The 22,784-nt window shown below is 51.7% G+C and overlaps 7 protein-coding genes across 7 annotated transcripts; 3 read left to right on the top strand and 4 right to left on the bottom strand.

Moving 5' to 3' along the window:
* The first annotated feature begins 690 nt into the window (after positions 1-690).
* On the top strand, positions 691-1,436 carry BO94DRAFT_178242 (uncharacterized protein). Its single transcript, XM_025605955.1, has one exon. It carries the CDS (start codon positions 855-857, stop codon positions 1,236-1,238), a length of 384 nt encoding a protein of 127 aa, XP_025464779.1. The 5' UTR covers positions 691-854; the 3' UTR covers positions 1,239-1,436.
* Positions 1,437-2,782: 1,346 nt separating this feature from the next.
* BO94DRAFT_178257 (von Willebrand and RING finger domain protein) lies at positions 2,783-6,673 on the bottom strand. The gene is made up of 5 exons (XM_025605956.1): positions 5,941-6,673; positions 5,183-5,879; positions 4,897-5,126; positions 4,134-4,833; positions 2,783-4,082 (listed from the first exon to the last, which is right to left on the bottom strand). Exons 1-5 carry the CDS (start codon positions 6,194-6,196, stop codon positions 2,921-2,923), a joined length of 3,045 nt encoding a protein of 1,014 aa, XP_025464778.1. The 5' UTR covers positions 6,197-6,673; the 3' UTR covers positions 2,783-2,920.
* Positions 6,674-8,532: 1,859 nt separating this feature from the next.
* Positions 8,533-9,225, bottom strand: BO94DRAFT_178287 (uncharacterized protein). The gene has a single exon (XM_025605957.1). It carries the CDS (start codon positions 9,101-9,103, stop codon positions 8,771-8,773), a length of 333 nt encoding a protein of 110 aa, XP_025464777.1. The 5' UTR covers positions 9,104-9,225; the 3' UTR covers positions 8,533-8,770.
* Positions 9,226-13,857: 4,632 nt separating this feature from the next.
* On the top strand, positions 13,858-14,567 carry BO94DRAFT_178235 (uncharacterized protein). Its single transcript, XM_025605954.1, has one exon. It carries the CDS (start codon positions 13,944-13,946, stop codon positions 14,304-14,306), a length of 363 nt encoding a protein of 120 aa, XP_025464776.1. The 5' UTR covers positions 13,858-13,943; the 3' UTR covers positions 14,307-14,567.
* A 1,588-nt stretch (positions 14,568-16,155) lies between these two features.
* Positions 16,156-17,847, top strand: BO94DRAFT_537655 (pyruvate dehydrogenase (acetyl-transferring) subunit E1 alpha). The gene is made up of 4 exons (XM_025612318.1): positions 16,156-16,356; positions 16,434-16,567; positions 16,626-17,080; positions 17,137-17,847. The coding sequence occupies exons 1-4, from the start codon at positions 16,237-16,239 to the stop codon at positions 17,640-17,642; spliced, it is 1,215 nt and encodes a 404-aa protein (XP_025464775.1). The 5' UTR covers positions 16,156-16,236; the 3' UTR covers positions 17,643-17,847.
* Positions 17,848-18,104: 257 nt separating this feature from the next.
* Positions 18,105-20,307, bottom strand: BO94DRAFT_537654 (uncharacterized protein). Its single transcript, XM_025612317.1, has one exon. It carries the CDS (start codon positions 20,185-20,187, stop codon positions 18,487-18,489), a length of 1,701 nt encoding a protein of 566 aa, XP_025464774.1. The 5' UTR covers positions 20,188-20,307; the 3' UTR covers positions 18,105-18,486.
* A 220-nt stretch (positions 20,308-20,527) lies between these two features.
* On the bottom strand, positions 20,528-22,323 carry BO94DRAFT_522146 (mitochondrial 37S ribosomal protein uS4m). The gene is made up of 3 exons (XM_025610169.1): positions 22,228-22,323; positions 21,723-22,154; positions 20,528-21,652 (listed from the first exon to the last, which is right to left on the bottom strand). The coding sequence occupies exons 1-3, from the start codon at positions 22,261-22,263 to the stop codon at positions 20,741-20,743; spliced, it is 1,380 nt and encodes a 459-aa protein (XP_025464773.1). The 5' UTR covers positions 22,264-22,323; the 3' UTR covers positions 20,528-20,740.
* Positions 22,324-22,784: the final 461 nt, after the last annotated feature.

Here is a 22,784-nt window from a genome sequence, read left to right as displayed (position 1 = left end):
CATCCTTCCAATCAAGCCAGCGATTAAGCGCCGGGGAGATATTCTTGGCAACAGGCCACCCCGGCGGGTACTAAGATTAGATCGGCCGCTGTTCTAAGAATATGATCCCTGCAGATCCAGCCTATTTTTGGATTTCCTGCACGCTATCTCAACCTCATAACTACACCCCCAGTGTCTACTCGACCCCCAGAGCAATCCAAATAGCGGGGAAGGCTGTCCAGGTGGTTTATAAGAGGTGTCATTCTATTCCTTTGCAATTTACCTTTCTGGTCAATTCGAAATTGATCCCAAAAAAACCTCATTCATCCAGCTTCCATCCCTCAAATGACAATCACTTATCCGAACCCCAAACGACTATCAAACCAGCACGCAACCCCGATGATAATGCGTTCTCAACCAGCCAATACGAATGCAGCACGATGTGCTCCGCTGATCAAACCCTCTCTCGTACTAACCTGATGGCAAATGCCCGCCCACTTACACTAAAGTCCCCGTTCCCCTCCTCCGCAGCCCACCCCGAGAGCTAGCGGATCAATGGCTGACTAGCCGTCGTTTCCGTCACACGATGGCCCTTACTGAGCAGACTAAATTCATATGCAGGCTAGACAAGAGATGTTCTTGTCGTTTGTTCTATTCTTATCCTTCCTGGGTTGTCTGGGGTCCATGAAGTTGATGGGGTCTTCCGCGCTTATGGTTTGCTGCTAACTTGCCTCACTGATCAATCATATCAAGGCTTGGTTCACTAGTCAGGTAAGTGTCCCTGTCGGCTCGAAAAACTCGACATCCACGCTATTACACCTACATATCTCTCATCCCATCACACGGACATATTGTCATTCGTCTCCACTATCAACATGAACTACGCCCGTCCAGGGGTCTTCCCCGCCATGAGACTGTTAATTTTAGATCATACTGTCATCTCAGCGCTTGCATCACTCTCCTGTTCCCCTCTCCCTCCTACCCATCCTGCTTTCAAGATACATATCTTTGCCCAACCTGTCAGTCCTAGTATCGGCTGTATGATACGGTATCGTACATCTCCCTTACCCTTACCCAGTCAGGTGCATACTCCCCCTCAGCTATCAACTTCGTCACGTTTAGTGCCATCTATCACCCACATTTCTAAAATTGGATCACATTCTCTTTGGTCTGTCTCTCTAGATCTCTGTTTCCTACTCTTGTCGGCGCTTCTGTCGCGGATGTCTTCTATAGGTCGCTCTTCGGATCATCCCTTATAGTTTCCCCCGCTCGATGCAGGCATGTATCACAGTCACTTGTGGCATGAGCTACCACTTTGTTCCTTCTCGCTTGGACATGATGAGAGACATGGCACTTCCCCTACTCCAACTGGTGAAGAGTTAGATCAAGCCTTGACCCAGGTCCGGTCAATTGACGAGAGCTACGTGAGTACCACTAAACCAGAAAGACCCTACGGTCCATGATTGAATACCCCTCATCATTAGGGTTTCACGTGTGCAGGGTTAGGTACCCTTAAATTGGCACTATATTCCTTACGTGAGATGCTTAAGTCAGCCTGGAGGCCTACTGGAGGGACCTCATGCATTAAGTCCCGTCCACACCGTAGACTTGCTTCTGTCCCGAGGCTTCGGTGACTCCACCCCGCTTCGAAAACCATCACAAGTGCATAAGATAGGCTCTCTCCTCCTGCATCGTTCTTCTATTTCTATCACATTGCAGTAGACCATAATCTGTCAGCACTACCAATGGAATAACGAGATGCTTCCTGTCTAGAACCATCTGATCCCTAATCACCCAAGATTTCTTTTCTTCCTCCAGTACCTTACACCGCTCTCTAGTACTACCGCTCGACCGGCAATCAGGTGATGGCACTAGGACCATCTTCATTCCTCCTTCTCTTCTTAGACATCCTATAGTCATCTATTCATCAAATCCATCAAAGCAATCCCACCCATCCGGATCCCTTCTATCACAGTCACGCACATTCCCAGAACAAACTACTACTACCCCCTCTCCCCCACCATCGCTCTTATTCATTTCCTTCAATCCTTGTCACATATATCCCACTCCTCAACGACACCCCACTTCTCCTTCGCAAGAGACACCCTCTGAAAAGAATAAGTCCCTTCCCTTCCATTCCCCAAGACTCTACTCAGTTGGCTAAGTATTCACTTAGGTGATGATTTCCATAATTATGACCCCGATAAGCTCACATCGCTCGCTAGGCGACCGTTCAAACAGTACGGAGATGGGTTGAGGTTTATACAGGAGTGCTCTACCATGTGTGAGGTGAGATGGGTGATGCGTTGCTCTTCATTCAATTTGGCTGGAGCTATAATGAGAGTCACGGGTAGAAGACCTAGATCTGGGTAATTGATGAAACTGGGTATCTTTGGGCGGGATGCAAAGATGAGGAATAATAGCCTAACGAGCAGGGCAAGCAGAGCAGGTTAGTTCGCTAGGAATATGTGGACGTGTGCGACGCGGCATCTTGATCTAGTACGTGGAGGTGATGGGAGCGTCTCGGGACAGCTGCGGTCCTCCACCGCATGGAGACACGACTCAAACCCCATCGTACAGCATTTTCTAAAGCTACCCAGATAATGCATCAACCGGATAATGAATTGCGAGTAGACTTGTATAGAAACATCATGACTGCCACCCATACCCAGGAGCCGTAAATCATTCAAACCCAAACATATACCTCCCAGCCTATTAGTTATATGAACGAAACCTGGTATGTACAGGAGATTCCAGTAGAGATACAAAGAAACAGTCAGAGTTAGAAATCAAACCGTGGTATCATGTCGCACAGTCGTGGTAAAACAGAGTGGTATCATAATCGAGAAGATAAATAACGAGAAATGAAAAGGAAACAAACGAAGGACTGAGTGTTACATCCAGTATAGATGACACATTAATAGATCGGTAGTCGTCACATTTATTCTTCAGTCAACGCGTCGTCGCCGGTTTCACGCCATTCCTTGGACCGTTCCGTCAGCAGTCGCACTCCTGCGACTCGCTGGGCCCAGTGTGCCTCGGATGGCGACCGGAAAGTGTATGCTCGTTGCGATGAGATCACCCCAATCCCTTGCAGCACGGCCTTGCGGGAGTCTCGGGAGAATACCGCCGGATGGTTGATCCACTCCAGCGCTGACTGCAGGTCTGCGTCCAACGCCGTCATGGTCTGTCCATCGACTGCAGAGACAGAAGTGATGGTCGCCGTATCAGAAGCCGCTGAGGAGTGGCCATCAAACATAGACGACTTGGGGGAAGACGAGGTGGGAGTATCTGCTCTGCTACCCGCGTCGCTGGTACCCGCCGGCCTCATGCCAGGGAGTGGAGGAAGTCCACCCTTGCCCAGGCCTTTGAGAATACTGCGAGTCTCGGTCAACAGATGCTGCGCACGATCATGCTGCCCGCGAGAGATCAACGTCAATGCTCGTGTCAACATGTCGGATGTCAAAAGCTCCATGCGTCGCTGAACAATGGACGGATGAGGAGGGATGGCCGGGGTGGACGGGCGGCCAGGTTTGGCTTTCGGGTTTGGTGGAAGCATGGTGATCGCTAAAAGCGAGGGCCGGGGAGGATGGGTCAGGTGGCCCTCTCGCAGAAGGTCGCCATAGGTTAGGTCTGCTTGGATCAGCGGGACCTCCTCCACACTTGACACACGTTGGTCGTCGCCGTCAGACATGCCTCCCAGTGCCTCGAGTCCGGACACTAGACTTTCCCACGCATCCTGAGGCGTAAGGTCTTGCGTCGCGTTATCGGGGGGGATGACAAGTTGAACGAGCACATCACGCTTGTCACCAAACCGGAAGTCCCCGAGAGCAGCCTCTGCATCGCGACCAGTGGCTCGTTTTGTTGTATGGAGTGCTCCACTGATTTTCACGAACTTGGCAGGAGAACCCTCGGGCAGACGAAGCTTCAGCTTCACGTTCTGGTGCGAGGTGGTCTGCAACGCACCCAAACAACCAGCGAGACACTCCCGAAGCATCATCCAATCCTTCACATAGAGGTAGGATCCTTTGGTGCGGGTGGAAAGTTCAATGATGGTGTCCGGCTTGTGTGTCAAGCCAAGGCCAAAGGAGTGAATGTTAACCCTGTGAGCAGTTAGTATGGCGTCAGTTTTCGGGGAAGTGGAGGGAACGAACTTCGCAGCTTCAGCCCTGGATACAACAAAATCGACGCTGTCGGGATCGGACGTGGAAGTGTCGCTGATCAAAAGGATGGTGGAGATAGGGTTCGACGCTTTCCGTTGCATGAGCAAGTCCATGGCCACGTTAGCACCCTCGACCACATCGGCGCGAAGACTTTTCTGTCCGACGGGGCGGATGGTCTCAAAGACCTTGGGCCATCCACCCCACGATTTAGTAGTCATTCCGACAATTGGGGCTCCTCCACAGTTAGAGCCAAATGTCACCAATCCCATACGGTCCCGAGGACCAAGGTTTTGGACGAGGAATTTGAGTGCATCACGCAGAAGAGTAATCTTCAGTCCTTGCATGGAAGATGAAATTGGGATCACAACTACAAGGTCGAGTGGAATATGGATGGATTGCGCCGGGCTCTCCGGACCCGTGTTCGTGTAATCGGTAATAGTCGTGTTGATCGACCGTGCTGCTCCGTAGGATGAGTTGATAGAGGCCTGACGCTTGATTTGATTATTGCGATAATCATCCTCCTCCGTGCCCGAAGCATCGAGGTCGTAATCAGCATTCCGGGACATACCATCCATAGGATGAAGATCGAGGAGGGAACGACGCCAGAGGTCCAACTGGCTGCGGTTTGGGAAACGAAGGTAAAAGCAGGGAAGCTCTGTGACGGACAAGTTCAGCGCTAGGATCGGCTCGTCTGCAACAACTGTTAGCTAAGCGTTCGCCGAAATAGATTCTCGCAAACCGGCTTGAGACTCACCTGCAGCGGCTTCCATGCTGTTCAGGTGCTTCTTGATCAGGATCGAGCCTTTTAATGTACACCGGGTTGCCTTGGGCTTGGATTGATCATCATCATAGTGACGGCGCGAAGGAGCCTTCTTTTCCTTGACACAGATGAGCATCTCTCCAAAAAGATAACATTCCAGGTCCTGCCAGGATGCACGATCCTTTCCCACGCTCATATGACCGTGCAAGCGAAGCTTGCCAAACCTAGGTTGAAATTAGCCTGTCAGATTCACAATCACCCATCCCAGTGGGCAAGTTACCGGTTGAATTCAAGTCCATGCCAGTTGTCCACCTTATTCCGCAACTCCTCAGCAAGTTCATCCAAATTCTCCTGGCTTTCAAACGGGACTTGTTTGGGCTCTTGGCCGGCGGGTACTTGCATTGAACCGTAAGGTTCATCCTGGGGCTGATCGGCACTGTTCAGATCGTTTGCATCGGGGTGCCAACTGCCCTCGGGCACTTCTACCGTGATCAGGCACGTTAAAGACTGCTGCTGGCGCGACCGGTTCAGGGTTGGAAACTCGCTACGAATAGTCACAGTTGGCGCGGGAATTGGGTTCCTGGTGACGGTGGGACGCGAGCTGATGTCGGATTCCATAGCTTGCACGTCGTAGTCATGTCGTCTCCCGTTGACTGCATGATGGTGAGAGTCGTTGTAATCGGATGACCCAGCAACACTCCCATTACGCGAGTGTTGTTGGCGGGAACCCGTAGTCAGGCGTTCAACACGTTCGCGTTCGCGGTGACTGCTAGTGTCCCGACTGTCACGCCGGCTATAGGCATCTCGGCTCTCACGGTTGGGCGGTCTGCTTCCTGCATGACTTCCCGCATGACTTCCCGCATCACTGGGCCGTCGTGCTTGGACCGGGACGGCTTCCCATGGGGGAAGGTTGGGTATGCCACTTCGTTGCGTCGCAGCATCGCTAGTCACAGAGCGGACAATATTGCTGAGTTTTTCTGAATGAGGCAATGATCAGCACGTTTTCATTCCGAGCCCTGCAAGGGTGATAACACGTACCGAGGTCCATCATGTTTCCCCCACGACTAGTATCAAGTCCTAACGGCGCATCGCATGTTGGGCAGTACTGGCCTTCATATTCGCGAATATATTCATAGAAGCAAGCTTCATGCGAGACATGAGTACAGGAGAACTGGAGGACACGCTCTCCACGCAAGGTGTGTTCCAGCGGCTCATCACAGATTGCGCAATCGGTGCCAACGAACGTTCTGTCTCTCCGTGTCCGGGTGCGATCAACATCTATTACGCCCGCCATTGGCCTATCTGACCTGGAGTTATCAAGCACACTGGATGAACCGGGATAGGGATTCGGTGGCAAGCCTGGACCCCGTTGGCCAGAATGAATCGAGGAGCCCGCGGTGGTGGTGGAATGGGCACGAGGACGACCAGGGTGAACAGAGTAAGCGGTGCCCGGGCGCTCCAGTGGGATATAGGTGAATGTTCGGGGAGGTGGTGGCGGCGAACGTGATTTTGAACTGGAGAAGAAGTCTGCCAATGATATTGGATCCGTCCAGGTCAGTGATGGAGCGAGAGGGAAGCCAGAGCAGGAGCGGACGCCAATAGAGACAACGGCAAAGACGAGTTGAAGCGGTAGTATTGCATAACACCAGTGTGAAATGACGGGGGGATAGTGTTGCGATTCACTTGCTCTCCTCCCAGGTGAGTATAGTCTAACAATGAATGTCTGCGACAGGCAAGGGAGAGGAGAGGAGAGAGAGGAGAGGAGAGTGGTCAGAGGCACTCCGGCACGAGGAGCAGACCGTGAGTGCGTGAGTGAGAGAGAGTGAGAGATAAGGAGGGAAAGGAGTGGATGACAGACAGACAGCAGCCAGAAGAATCCGACAGAAAGGCAAAAAGTGTAATGATAACCAGAAAGAGAAGGACAACAATAATAATAATAAAAGACTCAGCAGCCGAAAGTTAACAATAATCAAGAGTAAGACTAGTACGAGGCACTATAGTAAGAGGACTTACGGAGCGGAGACTTCTTTTTAGGACGGCCAGCAGGGCCACGCTCGGATACGCCAGAATCGTCATTATTATTATTCCCAGACGAGGACTCCGATCTGGGAGAGGGCCGATGTTTCCACATGGGCCGCGGGAATGATGCTCCTGACGGATCAGGAGGACAGGACCAGGCAGGACGAAGTTTGAATTGTGAAGGACAAGAAGGAGGATTTACTATTTAGGGGTACCAAGTGGGGGGGGTTCAAGACGTAGTGGGGGTCCAACCTGAAGGAAACGCCCCGACGAGAGGATGAGATTGGATTGACCACAGGTGGAGGAGAACTGGATGGATGCGTGAGAAACACAGACAAAAGGTTAGTTGGGTAGGGAGGAGGGAGGGGAGGGAGAGACGAGAATCTGGGACCGGCAGAGGGAGGGAAAGGAGAAGGCGGAACAGGCTAACAGGCTAACAGGCTAACAGCCATCATGGAGAGATATCACGCTGGTGTGAACAATTTTACGACGGCGTCCGAGCCGGTCCAGCGACGCCGTTGATAGTCGCTGGGGCGGAGCGATCAGTCAGTATTACGGGAATTGGTATTTTTCCCCCGCCTCAATGGGGACTAGCCCGCCATCCCTCAGCGCTTTCGTCCGCTCACCGTCAACTCACCACCCACCATTTCTCGGGCGGTCCTTCGTTCCTGCTCCATGGTTACGCCCCCCGGAGAGAGAGGGGAACCCGGTCGGTATGGTATTGTGAATTCGGAGTTGACGATTACTGGCCCAGCAGTGGGGCCATGACCGCCGAGCCATGGATGCTGGAACTCACTAAACCACGCAGTGGAGCCGATCCAGGGACTGGATACACTCGCTCTCAACACGGAGTCCCGGTCCGGACAAACCTACGGTACCTGACTGCCCCTGAATACTCCCCTCATGCTAAGGTTTCATGAGGGTGCGAACGGGTACTATAGAAGCAAAGGTACTGCCCACAATAGTAGTGGTCATGTCGAGAAGCGCTGAGGTCATCATGCACTGCGTAGTCAGAGCTAAGCTGGGCTGAGCATTGTCCATGCAGTTCATCCACATAGGCAGTAGATACTCTGAATATTCCGGAGATTCGTCACTTGAGCTCCCCTTACGTCAAGGCAAAATAGTCCGTCCAGTCAGGTGCCTCAACGCCTAGATAGTAGATATGCCCTGCACTGATCTATCCATCTACCTGTCCATTGCATCAATCCGCTGCCAATTGTCGGAGATTTCTGCAGCATCATCACCAACATTATCAGCCCAGCCACAATGGGGCTTCGGCTTCTGCAGGCTACGACCCCATTGCCGATTATTGGAGGCTGCCTGTCAGCGGTGGACTATGAATGGCGTTCAGGAGGACTACACCCCTCGATGATGAGCGGCGGATAGATGCGCAGAGGCTGGTTATGCCTATTGACCTTCATATAACGATCCTCGTTTGACCCGGCAATGGTATCCGATAGGCCGCTGCTCTTGCACAATCCAGCAACGATTGGCCTCAATTTCGGCGGTCAACCGTCGATCCCTGGGCGTATACTGTCATAACGGCGGATGAAAGCGACTTGCGTAATATGCTATAGATCTGAGGAGATAAGGGAGACTGTTTCGCATGCTTCTCCTGGTGGTTTTGTAGGTCGAGAGTATAGATGGTGTAGTTCTCCTGTTGCCAGTAGGGAGGAGTTGAAACCGCGTACACGTACGTAAGCGGCAAGCGGTACCGCTGCATATCAACGGGATCTCCACCGAGGAAGATTTCCACCCGAAAGGTTAGCTTTGCCTGGCCGGGTCGCTCCCTTCCCCTTCCAGCGGTCCTTCTTAGTCCACCTGGTCACAATTGCTATTGAACCCCCTGCTAGTCACTTCCCCCTCCGGAGAAACGGAAGAGATGGTCTGTCCAGGACACGGACAATGGAGCAGCACGTCCTTTGTTGCCTTGACAGTATTTAGTAGTATTCCCTTCCCCTAAAAAAGCCCGCCACTGCAGACATGTCATGATTATCACAGCATGACCGACCATCGCGTTGGCTGACGGAGGAAAGGTGCGAAGTAAAGTCCAAAAATATGTGATGTGGAGGAACCGTGGTGCCGGTGGCGGTTCTCCCCACTTACGCCCGATCGGAATGTGCAGGACACTACTCCGTACCGTGTAAGCAAACACCCAGTTACGCCCCGTACCCTGTACCATGCAATGGTTACCATGTTGCTAGAACATTAAAGTAGTCGGTACTCCGTACACAACACCAAGCAGTCACGATTGCAAGGTGGGTTGCCACTACTATACCAGGTTGCACAGCTACCGACTGCCAGTCTGCCACTCTGGAATCCATCTCCGTAATTAATTGCATTGTACTACCTATTCAGCCTTAGTGAGGCCCTCTCGCCCCTCTGCGCTTCGGATCAATGTGACTATCGAACAGGACCCAAGGATTCAGCCCCCAGTCAGCAAGATCCAAGGCAGCATGCTGACTCTTGTCCTCTTCAACTCTAATTCACAGCGACGGATGATCGGCTCTCTTACGGCAGCGTATTCGCGGATCTTCTGGTCCGGGCCAAGGAGCATAAGGCTTTCTGGGGGATTGTCGGATGCAACCTCGGACGCTGACTGGTGTTCATGATTACTACAGTATGCATCTTTCATTTCTGAATCCGTCTCCTTTTTCTCCATGACCTTGATGGACGAAGCCCGTACATTTATTGATGTGGCAAATATGTACCTCGTCTGTAGCAATTAAATAGTCGGGATAACCGGACTACAGGATTTTCAGGGCAGTGGCAACCTCGGTATATTATCCTACTTAGCTTAGCTCGCCATCTTAAGGGCTCCCTGCAACATTATTAAGGGCCCCGAAGCTCTCTTGAGTTTTGCCTCAAAACTGGGTTGGCCTTAGATAATTTCTTTCAGATCCACCCATGCTATATTGGCCCCTCAACTAACTCCAAAAATACCGTGGTTGAGTTAGAAGGCTGGATACATCCCGATTTTTCTTCGGGTTTTCCATGATTCTTCTCAACCGTGGAACCGCAGGCCGTGGCAAAGGAAGCAAGCTGCTACCGTAGGGCGATCATGTTCCATGGCATTCTTCGCGCTGTCAAAATATCAAATGACGGCATAGTTTGCATGTCTATCTAGGGCGATACTTCCAGATCATGGAGCGGCAGTTGAGGTTCTCGTGACTACTCCGTCTTAGCAAGTATGCATGCAGGACCAATTTTATTCAAAGACCCCCAACACTGCGCAGTAGTTTTCGAGTGACTATCGCTATGGTCTGCAGAAAAGTGCATTGGCCCCAGCATGATGCACGGGTCCAGAGTTGGTGATGGGGGCTCACCTGTCAAGGTCCGAACCCCCTTATTTGTCCTGGGGCTCCACTATTCTGGCGTTCGACAAGTCGAATATCGCCCTCACGCCTCAACGGCCAAGGCTAAAACCAAGGTCAAATCTTGAATAAGACAAGAGACTAGCTAAGAGCTACTACTAGTACAAAGTACTCTACTTAAATAAGTGAACTGATGTTCTGTGCAGAATACTTATTATGCGTTACTAGTTCGGAGTAAGTGTGGATGCAGCCATCTTAGTCAAGGCTATAATTATGACGGTGTCAACCTGCCTCCTCTCGGCCCCAGGCCCCTAACTCATTAAAGTCATGGGGATGAATTGCTGGGGGTGGCAGTATCCCTGTTCTCGAACGTCCCTTGAAACATTCGTGAAACCCATCATCCAACATCCAAATTTGGGCAAAATTAACCTAGTTACCACCACCATCCCATGCGGCGCCCCTTATTGTCGGGCTGTTGGGAGACACAAAGTACCACAAACACAAACGGAGTACTCCGTACGGATTACACCATCAGGATTTGCTTTTAGATGTGGTCTGATCACTGACGTCGCTGTCAGGCAATAGTAACTTCCTTGATTTCTATCGGACTGGTCATGGGCAGAATCCAGTGAGTTTGTGATGTGTAACGAGAGGAATCTCTCCCGGCTATGACCAAACGCCACTGCAAGGCAATTTTGTACTTCTGCATCTGTCCATTGTCCAATGACCTACAGCGCTTCAGTCAATTAATCCCAGGCACAGACGCTCAATTTTCGAGCCCGCGCATTTCCCGGAACAACCCTGAATGATGGGGTCCCCTTTCCTTTCCCCCTCCCCCGACCTCGTTGAACACGGCATTGACTCCCGCACAGTCCATACTTTACGCAAGGTACTTTACCTACTTACTTGGTCCTCTGTGTCTAGACACGCCGATGATCTTCCGTAGATAAGTCCAATCCTCCGGGATTTGATAACCAGGATCGGATTGTCGCTGGCCAACCATGGTTCCGGACTATGGAGCGACATATTGATCGTCCTGCGGAGTAGCCCTTTTGATACCTGTGCTTCCCCGGGCTTTTATTGGCGGATCCCCTCAAAACCCTATCACTTTTTGGTTCACTGTCAATGACTTCATCCATCCATCCATTTGCTTCTTTGTCAGCGGGAATGAATATATCCCCCAGACGGGACTTCGTCGCACACAGAGACACGGGAAGAGTGCCTGGCGTACGTCACTCTGGGGAAACGGCTTCTTTCGAGACTCAACTTGTCGGACTAATTGTTAGACTGGAAGTTATTGGGGTTGGCTTCGGGCCCGCTTTCCACGGGAGCCCATCGCAGAGATGACTCGAATGGGCATCGTGGGTTCCTGTCAGGTGTCGATCATCGAGTTGTTTATATTGGCAGGATTGGGGGGTTCAATAAGCACTTTAGTTTTGTTCATATTGTGTGTATTGTTATACTTCAGTGCTTGTGAATTATGGGGTATTGGTATGATTACAGTTCTTACTCCGTTCATAAATTCGCGATCTTTATTTGGTTTCTATATGCTATATCGGATAGATTCTAAGATTTTGCTGCAACTAAAGATAACACTACCGTGGAGTACACTTGTAGGTTAGGAATCATCCCATATAGCTCAGACATCCATCCATAGAGATAGAGGTGCGTCCCTGGGTTTCTTATCTGATATTTTCGCGTGAGATCACACTACTCTCGTTTGAACATAACCACTGCGACTACTCTGTAGTATTTTACTATATGCACTAATTCTTAAGGCCATTATCGCCCATGTCTGGTTGAACTAGTTACGGCCTTGGTAGTCCTATGTATATCGGCTGACATCGGCCATCACTACTTCTATATTTCCCCTATAGTATCTTCCCTTCCTAGAAACAGCATAGTAGTAGCGATATGGTTCAACTTTATACCCTGGCAGCTTTCCAATACAACACAATAGAAAGTAACTTCCATCTCCCATCTATAATCCTCGCAGTTATGTTCCCCTGTCCTCCAACAGTCGCCTCATGTCCTCAAATCCTCCCTCATGCCTTCATTAAACAAGACTGGGACTCGATTCTCAAAAAAAGAAAAAACAAAAACAAAAACAAGAAAAGAAAAAAGGAAAAGGGGATAATTCCTTTCAGACCATGCTCACAGAGTCACGTTTATCATCATCAAGGCAAAGTAGATGCTAAGTGATATATTCGCTGAGCCCAGCCAGTTAATGAGCCCAGGTGGTTATCAAACGCCCTTCAGAACAGACACCCCGATAATGTCCTGCGATTTCATCACCAAGGCGAATGATAACCGATAGTTTGTTATAACCCTCGCCCAAATAGTATATCACTTTTGATTGGATTGCTTGAAATGTTACGGCGTTTCAAGACAAGTGATGACCCTCGATAATCCCATTTTTCCTTTGAGCACTTTGTGTTCTGGGGTTGGTTTCGAACTGAACTGCCTTTCAGAGTCTGTTTTCATCATTAAGGCAAGTCCGTTGGTTTTCCCTCTGATATTTCCCTGATGGGATGCTAATCTGGATGCAGCTTGCTGCTTGCTTGGTATGAAACCGAAAGCCTGTCTGTGTTCGATGATGCCCGCGATGCTTTCTAGGAGGGTTAGGGATGGAAGTGCAGGATGGCCTACCCTTTGTTGCTGAGATGTGTACACGAAAGTGGTGATAATGTGTACATAGTGACTGTAGATGAGGATGAGACTGTGAGATTGTCAATATCGCGCCTATAAGGCATATATAAATTCAAGAAGGCCAGGCGAGACATGAGAGATGGGGAAGGGAGCTGTGTGGGATTATAACAGCAAAGACGAACAAGCGAGTTAAACTTTGAAAAAACTCTTCAATGTCAGTGAATGAAGCGTAATGATGGCTTTGTTCACTACAACAGTTTGCGCTGTTGGCATCTATATGCCTGAGGCCGGTCTACAACGAGGGAATTGTCTGATTTCATGTGTTTCCAGCATTTTGCTTGAGTTGATAGCAACCCTAGAAGTTCTATAGATTTGCAAGCTCTTTTGCATTTATCTCAGGTCTATAGATAGTCGACGAACAAGCAGGTATAGTGGAGAGTCAGATCTAAGATATAGTTAAAGATCAATTCAGCAGTCCCTAACAAGTTCATGTCAATAAAAATGGTCCACATGATCGATGCATAGTACTCATACTACCCTCGATAGAAATGGCTTGCGTAGTATAGTATCCTCCTGCCATATCCATTTCCAGACATACATAGAGCAATAAGCGGCTACAAGTACCCGCATGAGGCACTACTACTACTGCTACACACCAGACATGAGGTAACACCAACACAATGCATGTCTGCATAACCTACCTATATATCCAATCTCCTTCCTTTTTCGAATTGCCAATCCGCATGGATCTAAATCCAACTTATTACCAATACCCAAACAGCATGGCTCGGTATTTCCCCGATACCGCAAAGTGGGTAAGATAAACAAGGCCATTGTAACACAGTAACAAACAAACCCGCTAAGCAAACTTTATCCGACGAAAGAAAATCCCCATCCGGGTCTCCACCGCATCGAACAGAGTTCGCCAACTTCAGAACACAACAAATAAGAATTTAGAAAATTAGAACTATGGGTTTTCTAGAACGTCCCCAGGATGGACAAGTTAGGGTTGTTCCGAGTCAGAATGTAGGAAACTATTCCTCGGACACGGGTCCAGATATGGTAGTATGTGCGATCGGCTTCGGGTTTTCTGTCTACCTATACTACACCCTTCTGTACTGTTGTGTGTGCTTTACTCCGCAGTTGATACGATCTCAACATACCGCACGCGGTTGGGGGTCTTCCACAGACCATGATCTACCCTGCACATACCATCACCTACTGACCCAAAACTTGGATTTGGCCCCCCGCCAGAATACGGAGTACAAATCTTACAGTAAGTGTGTATGGGTATGTGCACTCTCTCAGACTTACAGTGCAGGGTTACACAGAAGCAAACAAACAGCAACTAGCCCCGATGATGGGTATTGGGGTGCCCCGCGACGAGGCCAGATGGAATTGACCCATCCCCGTGCGGACTAGCTGTACCCAGACTAACCTTCAGCTTATCCACTTCTTTCCTTGCCAGTCGCTACGTTTTGCGAGGGTCCCGTCTTAGGCTGAGTTATGCACCTGCTGTCTTCCCTTGGCGGGATTCCTTTCCTACGTAATGGGTCTGAATTTGAAGGGGAGGATCTGCAGTGCGGCTGCGTTCCGGATTGATGTCGTAGCTATGGAGTATACATGGAGGATATACGAACATGGATAATTTGAGGTGAGTCGATTTTGACTGACTGACGGTAAGCAAACGAACTGCCTTATCTGTTTACTCTGTACTAGTTCAGTTCACTACGACTTGCAAATGACATTCCCGCCCCATGGTATTTCTATATCAATGCTGACTGCATGCAGGGAACATAGGTTGGTCTGCACATGTTCGTTCTGGGGGCGTCACCCTTACACTTTTGTATACAACCTCTTTGATGAGGTGATGTTACGCACTCACCTATCCGGACACTGCAACTGAGCCCACAGTGATCGGAGATCCCGAGCCGTTGAGGTTCACCACAGCGGGCTCTATCGTGATCGCCTGATCACCCGCACAGGGCAGCTGGATCAGATACTGAATGTGAAGCATGAAGGACCCTAGCAAAAAGATAATACTAGCCCATCTTTGCCGGACTCTTTTACATGTATGACATCAGGCTCGACCAGCTCCCTCCGCGTGCTAAAATCTCACCTATCGCGTATATGACAGAGCATCGGCTATCGCGCAGAGGTTCTCAAGTGAAGCCCCAGCAGGATTCATATGCCGTTGACCGGATCTTACAAGCGTTCATCCAGACGGGTATTCTAGGGAATACGATCCCTGCCTCGATTTCTGTTGGATAAACCGCCATTGCTGTTAGCTGTCAGCCATGCTGTCAGCCTGTCATGCACACTGCTGACCCATCGCACATGTCTGGCGGGCACGTGGCGCAGTGAACTGGCCCGATCTGGGCCTTACAAGATCGTAATGTAAGTATGCAGTCGCGATGGCTGTTCGATATCACCCAACTAACACTGTCATATAGGTTTCGTAGCGAAGGCGGCCCTGACAAATCTACATGCATGGGGCGAGAATGTATCAGAGACGATGTCTGCCTCAGCCATGTTGGTACATATACGCTTCGACGGGCTAAACTCAGTTAAAGATGTCGTCTCACCCACGTCTGGTCTGAGACGCGGAGTTGGAGGCAGGACGCGGTGAGCCTTTGTGATTTAGCGGATATCGAACCTATCCCAGAGCCGGTCCGCCCAACCCGCTGTTCCGCTTGGGACTTTGATAGGCAGGTACTAAACCAACCCCGATTTCGATATCGAATCAAGGCAGTTGCTTTGGATATCTGCTCCGAGCAGGACATGTCTATATACATGGTAGCACATAGCACCGGCTAACCATTGGGTCTTTCGCATCATCTCTATGAGTGACGACTGTCATTCGAGCTAACCCAACCAAGAATCCGAGACAGGTTCCGGAAGACGCGGCAGGCTGTCTGGGAGAGTCGGTCTGGCTAAGGATTCGGGCTAATAAAGTTCCGATGCGCTGCAAGCTGTGGTTGGTTGTCGCGGTGATGGACGGATGTCCCCAGAACGGACTCAATTGAGCGCGCGACACGCTCCGTTGATGGAGACGTGTTGGAGCATGGGCCGACGTAGTGAAAGAGAATGAGTCCAGAGCCATTGAGCAACTGAGAACGAAGGCCCGGAGTAAAACGGAAGAGAACGTGAGGTGTTTGAGCGGTTTGCAAAGGCTACACCGGACGGCCCCGAAGGGAAGCGGGCTTAGATAAGCCGCCTGCCGAATTCCGCCTAGCCGCAGGGGAAAGTTTGTTCCCAACATCTCCGTTGTTGAAGTTGACGATAACAGAATCTCCCTTCTTCTCCCAGCTCCTCTCTTCCTCCCCCGGTTGGACCCTTCGTCTCGTCCATCATGTTGTTCCGAGCTGCGGTCCGTCAGGTCGCGCCCTTGAGGCGTCAGGCTTTCGCCCCCCTTGCCCGTCGCTCCGTCACCACCGACGCCGCTTCGTCGCATGCTGAAAATGTCCCCCAGGTTGGTTGAGAGCTCCCTGGATGCCCAGCTCCGGCCTCCGGAATGGGCCTGGCTAATGCGATTTCATCTGTCTGCAGGAGGATGACAAGCCCTTCACCGTCCGCCTCTCCGATGAGAGCTTCGAGACCTACGAGATCGATCCTCCTCCGTACACCTTGGAGATCACCAAGAAGGAGCTGAAGCAGATGTACTACGATATGGTCTCAATGAGGTATGGCCGTCGATTGGCCCTTCGTTTCCCCGAGCACCCAGTCTAATTGACCCCTCAGACGTATGGAAATGGCCGCCGACCGTCTCTACAAGGAGAAGAAGATCAGAGGTTTCTGCCACTTGTCTACCGGTCAGGAAGCCGTTGCCACCGGTATCGAACACGCCATCACCCGCGACGACAAGATCATCACTGCCTACCGTTGCCACGGTTTCGCTATGATGCGCGGTGCTACCGTCCGCTCCATCATCGGTGAGCTGCTCGGTCGCCGTGAGGGTATCGCCTTCGGCAAGGGCGGTTCCATGCACATGTTCACCAACAACTTCTACGGTGGCAACGGTATCGTCGGTGCCCAGGTCCCCGTCGGTGCTGGTCTCGCTTTCGCCCAGCAGTACAACGAGGAGCCCACCACCAGTATCGTCCTGTACGGTGACGGTGCCTCCAACCAGGGTCAGGTCTTCGAGGCCTACAACATGGCCAAGCTCTGGAACCTCCCCGTTCTCTTCGGCTGTGAGAGTAAGTTTGCTCTGTCCCATTCTGCACCACTCCACCGCGAGGCTAACCTCCCCCAGACAACAAGTACGGTATGGGTACCTCCGCCGCTCGTTCCTCCGCTTTGACCGAGTACTACAAGCGCGGTCAGTACATCCCCGGTATCAAGGTCAACGGCATGGACGTCCTGGCCACCAAGGCCGCCGTCAAGTACGGTAAGGACTACGCCGTGGCCGGCAACGGTCCCCTGGTCTTCGAGTACGTCACCTACCGTTACGGTGGTCACTCCATGTCCGACCCCGGTACCACCTACCGTAGCCGTGAGGAGATCCAGCGCATGCGCAGCACCAACGACCCCATTGCCGGTCTCAAGCAGAAGATCCTTGACTGGAACGTCTGCAACGAGGACGAGCTCAAGGCCCTGGACAAGGCCGCCCGTGCCCACGTCGACGAGGAGGTCGCCATCGCCGAGAAGATGCCCCTCCCCGAGAACAACTCCCGCATTCTCTACGAGGACATCTACGTCCGTGGCAGTGAGCCCAAGTGGATGAGAGGCCGCACCGTCGACGAGACCTTCTACTACTAGATACCACCCGAACTACCTAGAAATATTGGAATCTCGTTTTCAGTTGCGCGCTCGCGGATGGAAAGCAAAGCAATGAGTTGAAAAGAGAAAAAAGGAAAGGGATAATGGGCGTGAGGGAAGGTCATCTTTTTTTTATGACACCCCAAAAGAAAGAAATTTAGACCACACCACTCACTCCCACTACCACCACTATTGGGATTGGCAGGGCTCCTTAACGCAAGCATCCATACCATGGGAACGTTTACTATGTAATTTAGCCGGGATTTTCTTTTTTTTTGCATTACCCATAACTCACACATACCTTATTACCAATCTTCTTCTTCCTTCTCTCTCCCTCCCTGCCCCTACCTTAACCTTAACCTAACCTTACTTGACGTGACCTACGAAGCACTAGGAATGTACACTCCATTGGGAGGAGATTGTTAGTTCATCCATCAATCGATCAATCGTCAATCAGAGTCTGTTTGAGTATCCTTAAACCCGTGAAATATAATTCTGTATCCTGTCCCGAAATATACTTGTCAGTAAGACATGAGAGTAAACCCTAACTAAACGCACTAAGCTGAAGAGATAATTTTCCGTCCAGAATCATCGTTATTATGAGATAAATAAGAATCGAAGTGATGTGATGTTGCTTCCAAGTGAACCCTAAAATAGAACGACAAGAATGATCCTAGTAATAGATAATGATAATGATAATAGATATATGGTTTGACATACTCGCCCATGGGGTATCATCTGATCGAATGCAGAAACAAATATATGATATAAAAAATAAGGAAAAGGGGAAAAGAGCCAAAGGATAAAGAAGCCAAGGAGGTAGGTGGGTGTGAGTGTGGATGTGTCAGGCAGGTTCCTGTCTCAACATCTCGAGAATCATTTCCTGTGTCCTTTGGACGGAATCCAATTTTTCTTCCAAGCTGGCTCGGTCTTTCTCAAGCTCGGCGCGCATTTCCTGTCGGAGTTCTTCTTTGAGTCTGTAGATAAAGGGGGGAGAGACGTGCGTGAGTCCGGTCGGCTCGACCAAGCTGGCGTTGTTCACGGCGTTTGTCGCTTCCACGACTGGGACTTCCCGTTGCTGTTCGCGAGCACGGGTCTCGGAGGGCGATTTCGTTTTCTTGGTCGAAGCGAGCGGGGACGAAGTAGGTTGGGTGCTCACCGAATCGAGATGTCGGTTCAACTTCCCCAGTGTCTCTAGCATAGCACTTATCATAGAGCTATCCGTCCCCGGCGGATGACTCGCTCCAGACGCTGCAGCGGACTGAGTCGACCGCTGAGTTGAAAACCCATCTGGCACACCCACTACAGGTGACGGGGTCTGTAGTCCCTGGCTGGCGAACATATTGTCGAACCCCGGAGGCAGCCGTACTGTGCTTTGCGACACGGGGGTCGCAAACCCAGGTTGTTGGCTTGCGCCAACGAGCGGACTCGCTATTGTTGCGTTCCGCCATCCGTCGTTCGGACTCATCTCCCACGCGTCCCAAGGCCTGTCCTTCCTCTTCCTCGGTTTCCGAGAATCGCGCTTCTGGATCCTCCGTGCCTCTGCCTCCTCCCACCTCTGCCAGGTGGGAATCCACGCGTCCACGGCCGTCCGCCACTGCGTATGCGACAGATCTTCGCTCGCGTCTGCACCCTTATCGCGTTGCTCGTCGAGAAACTTCATCCGCTGCTTTGTGACCAATTCCACCTTCCGTCGCACGGAGTGCCACGAGTACGGATGTCCCTGGTCCCGCGTGAATTCTGCGGTAACGGTCATCCACCACTTGCAGAGATTACTGCGCTGTCCGAATTCGCTTGCGTGTCGGTTGCAGATGTTGAATAACGAGACTTCCTCGAGGGTGGTCAACCGTTTTCCGTGCTTGCGCGATGTATCACCATTGAGTCCGCCAGCCGTGCCCTCGGGATCGTCATCGCGGTCATCCAGTGGATAGGGTCTGACGACGCTGGATGCTGCGGCGAGGAGCGCGGTTCGATTGGCCGCGCTGCCGTTCGGCATTACCCCGGCGGTGGTCGTAGCTCGAGATCCGGATTGTCGGGCGATAGTCGCCCCCTGGGGGATACTATCGGGTGATGGGGCGAATTCGGAATCCTCGAGGACGTCAGGGTGGGTGAGGTCGCGCGCGCCGGTGTCTGAATGGTCGCTGTCGCTCTCAAGAGACTCGGGGTGCGGTTGTTGGGATCGCGATTCGACAACCAGCGGGACGGGTTGGCGTGCTTGCGAATGTGCTGGTTGATGGGAGTGTTGATGGGGATGGGGATGGGCGTGAGAGAGGGAAGATTGCGGCTGCGGTTGCGATGATGTCTGGGATTGTTGCGGCGACGGCTGCTGTTGTTGTTGCTGGCCGATACGGAGATTGGACGATAAGGTGGGGAGAGGCGTAGCCCGCGAAATCATGGATGGGAGCCATCGCAGCCCCGGCATTTGTAAGGCAGACTGAGTGGACGAGGAGGGGGTCTCAAGGCGAGGTCCTGAGGCGGCGGCGGCAGCAGCAGCAGCAGCAGCAGCGTTGGTGGTGGTGGAGGCATGCCAGGGATACATGGACATGATCTGTCTGAAGGTATAAGGGAATTGAAAGGATGAGGGAGGGGGTGGGGTCAGGAAGCAGCAGCAGTCAGAGCACTGCTGGCGTGCTGGAATGGCGGGGGAGAAAACAAGAGAGCGTCGAGACCGGCGAGAAGAAAGCCTCGACGTTGAACAACCCGGGATTATTGAAAATTGCTCGGTCGCATTTGCAATTTCGACGGGTTGGCGGGCGAGGCCCCCGCCGATCGGGGTATTTTTCAGCAGAACGGTATGCGGGTCACGGGACCACAGCTGGACTGTATATGTATACAGAGTTCTCCGTAGAGTTTATATTTATGGTTTAGAACAAACAGTAAGGATAGAAAGAGGATATATTTCATTGGTGATTTACATTGTGCTCATCCAGCTCCAACACCGGCGCAATATGACGGTGGCCCCAATGCAGGAGATCTAACAAACAACCATACCAGCGACCCAGTAATACAACAAGACTGTGGAACATGCCCGCAGAACAGCGAAGAGAAACGCAAACCAAACAGACAACGACACTAATTACTACATGAATTTCATCCGTCTACCGCCGTCTCAGGTACCAGGAGAACGCCAGCTCGCCCGTCCCTGCCGCGAAGGGTGAAGGCACCTCCGAGAAGCCCGGACGAACCACCGGGTGTCGCAGATACACGGCCGCGCACGCCTTAGGGTGCACCTCCAGGTACCGCGGGATCGTCGCAAAGACGTTCATGTAGTCTCGTGGCCGCCAGGGCGTAGCGTACGGCTTCGAGTGGTCGATCGGGTTATCACGCATCTGGACCAGTGCACGGCGGAGAACTTCGAACTCCTCGTCCGACAGCTCAGACGTATCCACCTCTTCTTCCGGGTTCTCGGCAGCCTGGCGGAACGCCTCGGACAGCTTGTCGCCTGGCTGCGCTTCGCTGTCCGCCTCGGAGGCGGCCTTGGTGGCCTCTTCCGGCGTGGCTTCGGCAACGGCTTCTGAGGATTTAGCAGGTGTAGCCTCCTTCTCCTTGTTTTCCTTCTTTGTCTCCTTCTCTGCCTTCTTGGCCTTGAGCAGCAGAGTCAGCTCGGAAAATTGGGCCTCCAGGTTGTCGGTCAGGACGGTGCTTGATTCGGACCGAGACAGCACACGACGGACGGCCTTCTGGAACCCACGCAGTTCCTGCTTGCGCTTGGCGGGGAGCACAGCCTTGTTGTCGGACATGACGTTCTTGGCCTGGGACAGCAACACCTTCAATGTCTCACGCGGGGACAGTTCCTCCTGCTGCTTCTCCTTGGCCTCTCCCTCTTCCTCTTCCTTGGACTCCTCCGCTGCGGCCTCTCCCTCCTCGGTGGTTTCTGCCTTTTGCTTCTGAGCAACGCGGGCGGCGCGGCGTTCGTACTTGTCCTTCGGGGCACCGGTGGCAAACATGACACGTTCGGGTTCGACTTGGAAAAGGTCGCCAGGGTTGAGCAGATAACCGGGGTATCTCATCTACCGGAATGGTGTCAGCTTCACTGGCGTCGGCCAATACACAGGACAATGCAGCGTCATGCGCACTTACCTTCTTGCCATTGACTGTAACCGCCCCATGAATCACAAATTGGCGCGCCTGTCTGGCACTGCTGGCAAACATGGCGCGGAAGACGGCCACGTCCAGTCGGCGTTCTAGCGGAGCATACGTCGCTTGTCCAAAGGGCGGAGAATTCAGTCTGTTTAATTCGCTTCTGGTCTGATGGACACCCTGACCACGACCAGCAGACCACTTAGAACCATCATCCGCAGCCAAGTTGTAGGTATCCATGGGCACCACGCTGCGAATGCGGGGAGAAAACATGCGCGCCCATTGCTTCTCAGGGACTTGCTCGCCATGGTAGCCACGTGTTATCGATTTGGCATCCCATTTCTGCTGGAAATGAGTTCGGGCCAAGGGACTCTTGATCCTGAACCGCATCATATTATACAAGTTCCACTTGCTCCATGATTGTCGGACTTTCTAAGCAAACGCAGGGAAATTAGCGATTGCTGGGTAGTTATTAATAAGAAAAACACAGTCCAGAAGCACTTACCGGCTTGCTCAGATACTGCGTAGCCCTGTTCCTCATGATGGCGATATGGGGCAGGAGTGGCCTGCTAGCAAATGTCTTTTTGTCTGTCTCGCTGCTTCGGCCTGTTTCCCATCCATCTCCGGCCGCCCAAAACTTCGCTGAGGCACGTGATGCAGGTCACGTGGCAAAATTCATTGCCTGCCAGAAGACTCAGGCACACACTTGCTCCGCAAACCAGCCGCTCTGATTGGCCAGCCTGTTCTCGCTTGCCACTAGCGCCATCTCACTGTCTCCACCCAACCATTTATAATCTTCTTCCACCCGCCCCCCCTTTGACCTTTTTCTTCTTTCTTTTCTTCATACTTACCTTGTTTGGGTGGCTGCGATCAAGAAGGCGGTCCACCACAGATTGGTCCCTGCATTGCACAGCGCGGCGGAACAGTCTGTTCAACGGCCTTCGGGTCATTGACAGGCGTATTCTTTGGCACTCTTCCACTTCGTGGATCTTATTTCTTTTCATCATTTCTTCGCCTTGCGCGGGGGTATGGAGAAGAGAGCTGTAGTATGTCCTGTAACTT

The sequence above is a fragment of the Aspergillus sclerotioniger genome, assembly GCF_003184525.1.
Source record: "Aspergillus sclerotioniger CBS 115572 chromosome Unknown BO94scaffold_24, whole genome shotgun sequence".
In the NCBI taxonomy this organism is placed as follows: domain Eukaryota; kingdom Fungi; phylum Ascomycota; class Eurotiomycetes; order Eurotiales; family Aspergillaceae; genus Aspergillus; species Aspergillus sclerotioniger.
Note: the sequence above shows the minus strand (reverse complement) of the source record. Positions and strands in the feature narration are given on the sequence as shown.

Bases quoted from the DNA above. Each gene is read 5' to 3' on its own strand.
- BO94DRAFT_178242 (XM_025605955.1), top strand. From the start codon at position 855: ATGAACTACGCCCGTCCAGGGGTCTTCCCCGCCATGAGACTGTTAATT.
- BO94DRAFT_178257 (XM_025605956.1), bottom strand. From the start codon at position 6,196: ATGGCGGGCGTAATAGATGTTGATCGCACCCGGACACGGAGAGACAGA. The intron at 5,880-5,940 runs GTACGTGTTATC...TGCCTCATTCAG, and splicing joins GGGAAACATGATGGACCTCG to AAAAACTCAGCAATATTGTC. The intron at 4,083-4,133 runs GTTCGTTCCCTC...AACTGCTCACAG, and splicing joins TCCAGGGCTGAAGCTGCGAA to GGTTAACATTCACTCCTTTG.
- BO94DRAFT_178287 (XM_025605957.1), bottom strand. From the start codon at position 9,103: ATGGTACAGGGTACGGGGCGTAACTGGGTGTTTGCTTACACGGTACGG.
- BO94DRAFT_178235 (XM_025605954.1), top strand. From the start codon at position 13,944: ATGGTAGTATGTGCGATCGGCTTCGGGTTTTCTGTCTACCTATACTAC.
- BO94DRAFT_537655 (XM_025612318.1), top strand. From the start codon at position 16,237: ATGTTGTTCCGAGCTGCGGTCCGTCAGGTCGCGCCCTTGAGGCGTCAG. The intron at 16,357-16,433 runs GTTGGTTGAGAG...ATCTGTCTGCAG, and splicing joins ATGCTGAAAATGTCCCCCAG to GAGGATGACAAGCCCTTCAC. The intron at 17,081-17,136 runs GTAAGTTTGCTC...AACCTCCCCCAG, and splicing joins CGTTCTCTTCGGCTGTGAGA to ACAACAAGTACGGTATGGGT.
- BO94DRAFT_537654 (XM_025612317.1), bottom strand. From the start codon at position 20,187: ATGTCCATGTATCCCTGGCATGCCTCCACCACCACCAACGCTGCTGCT.
- BO94DRAFT_522146 (XM_025610169.1), bottom strand. From the start codon at position 22,263: ATGAGGAACAGGGCTACGCAGTATCTGAGCAAGCCG. The intron at 22,155-22,227 runs GTAAGTGCTTCT...GCGTTTGCTTAG, and splicing joins CGCAGTATCTGAGCAAGCCG to AAAGTCCGACAATCATGGAG. The intron at 21,653-21,722 runs GTAAGTGCGCAT...CCATTCCGGTAG, and splicing joins TTACAGTCAATGGCAAGAAG to ATGAGATACCCCGGTTATCT.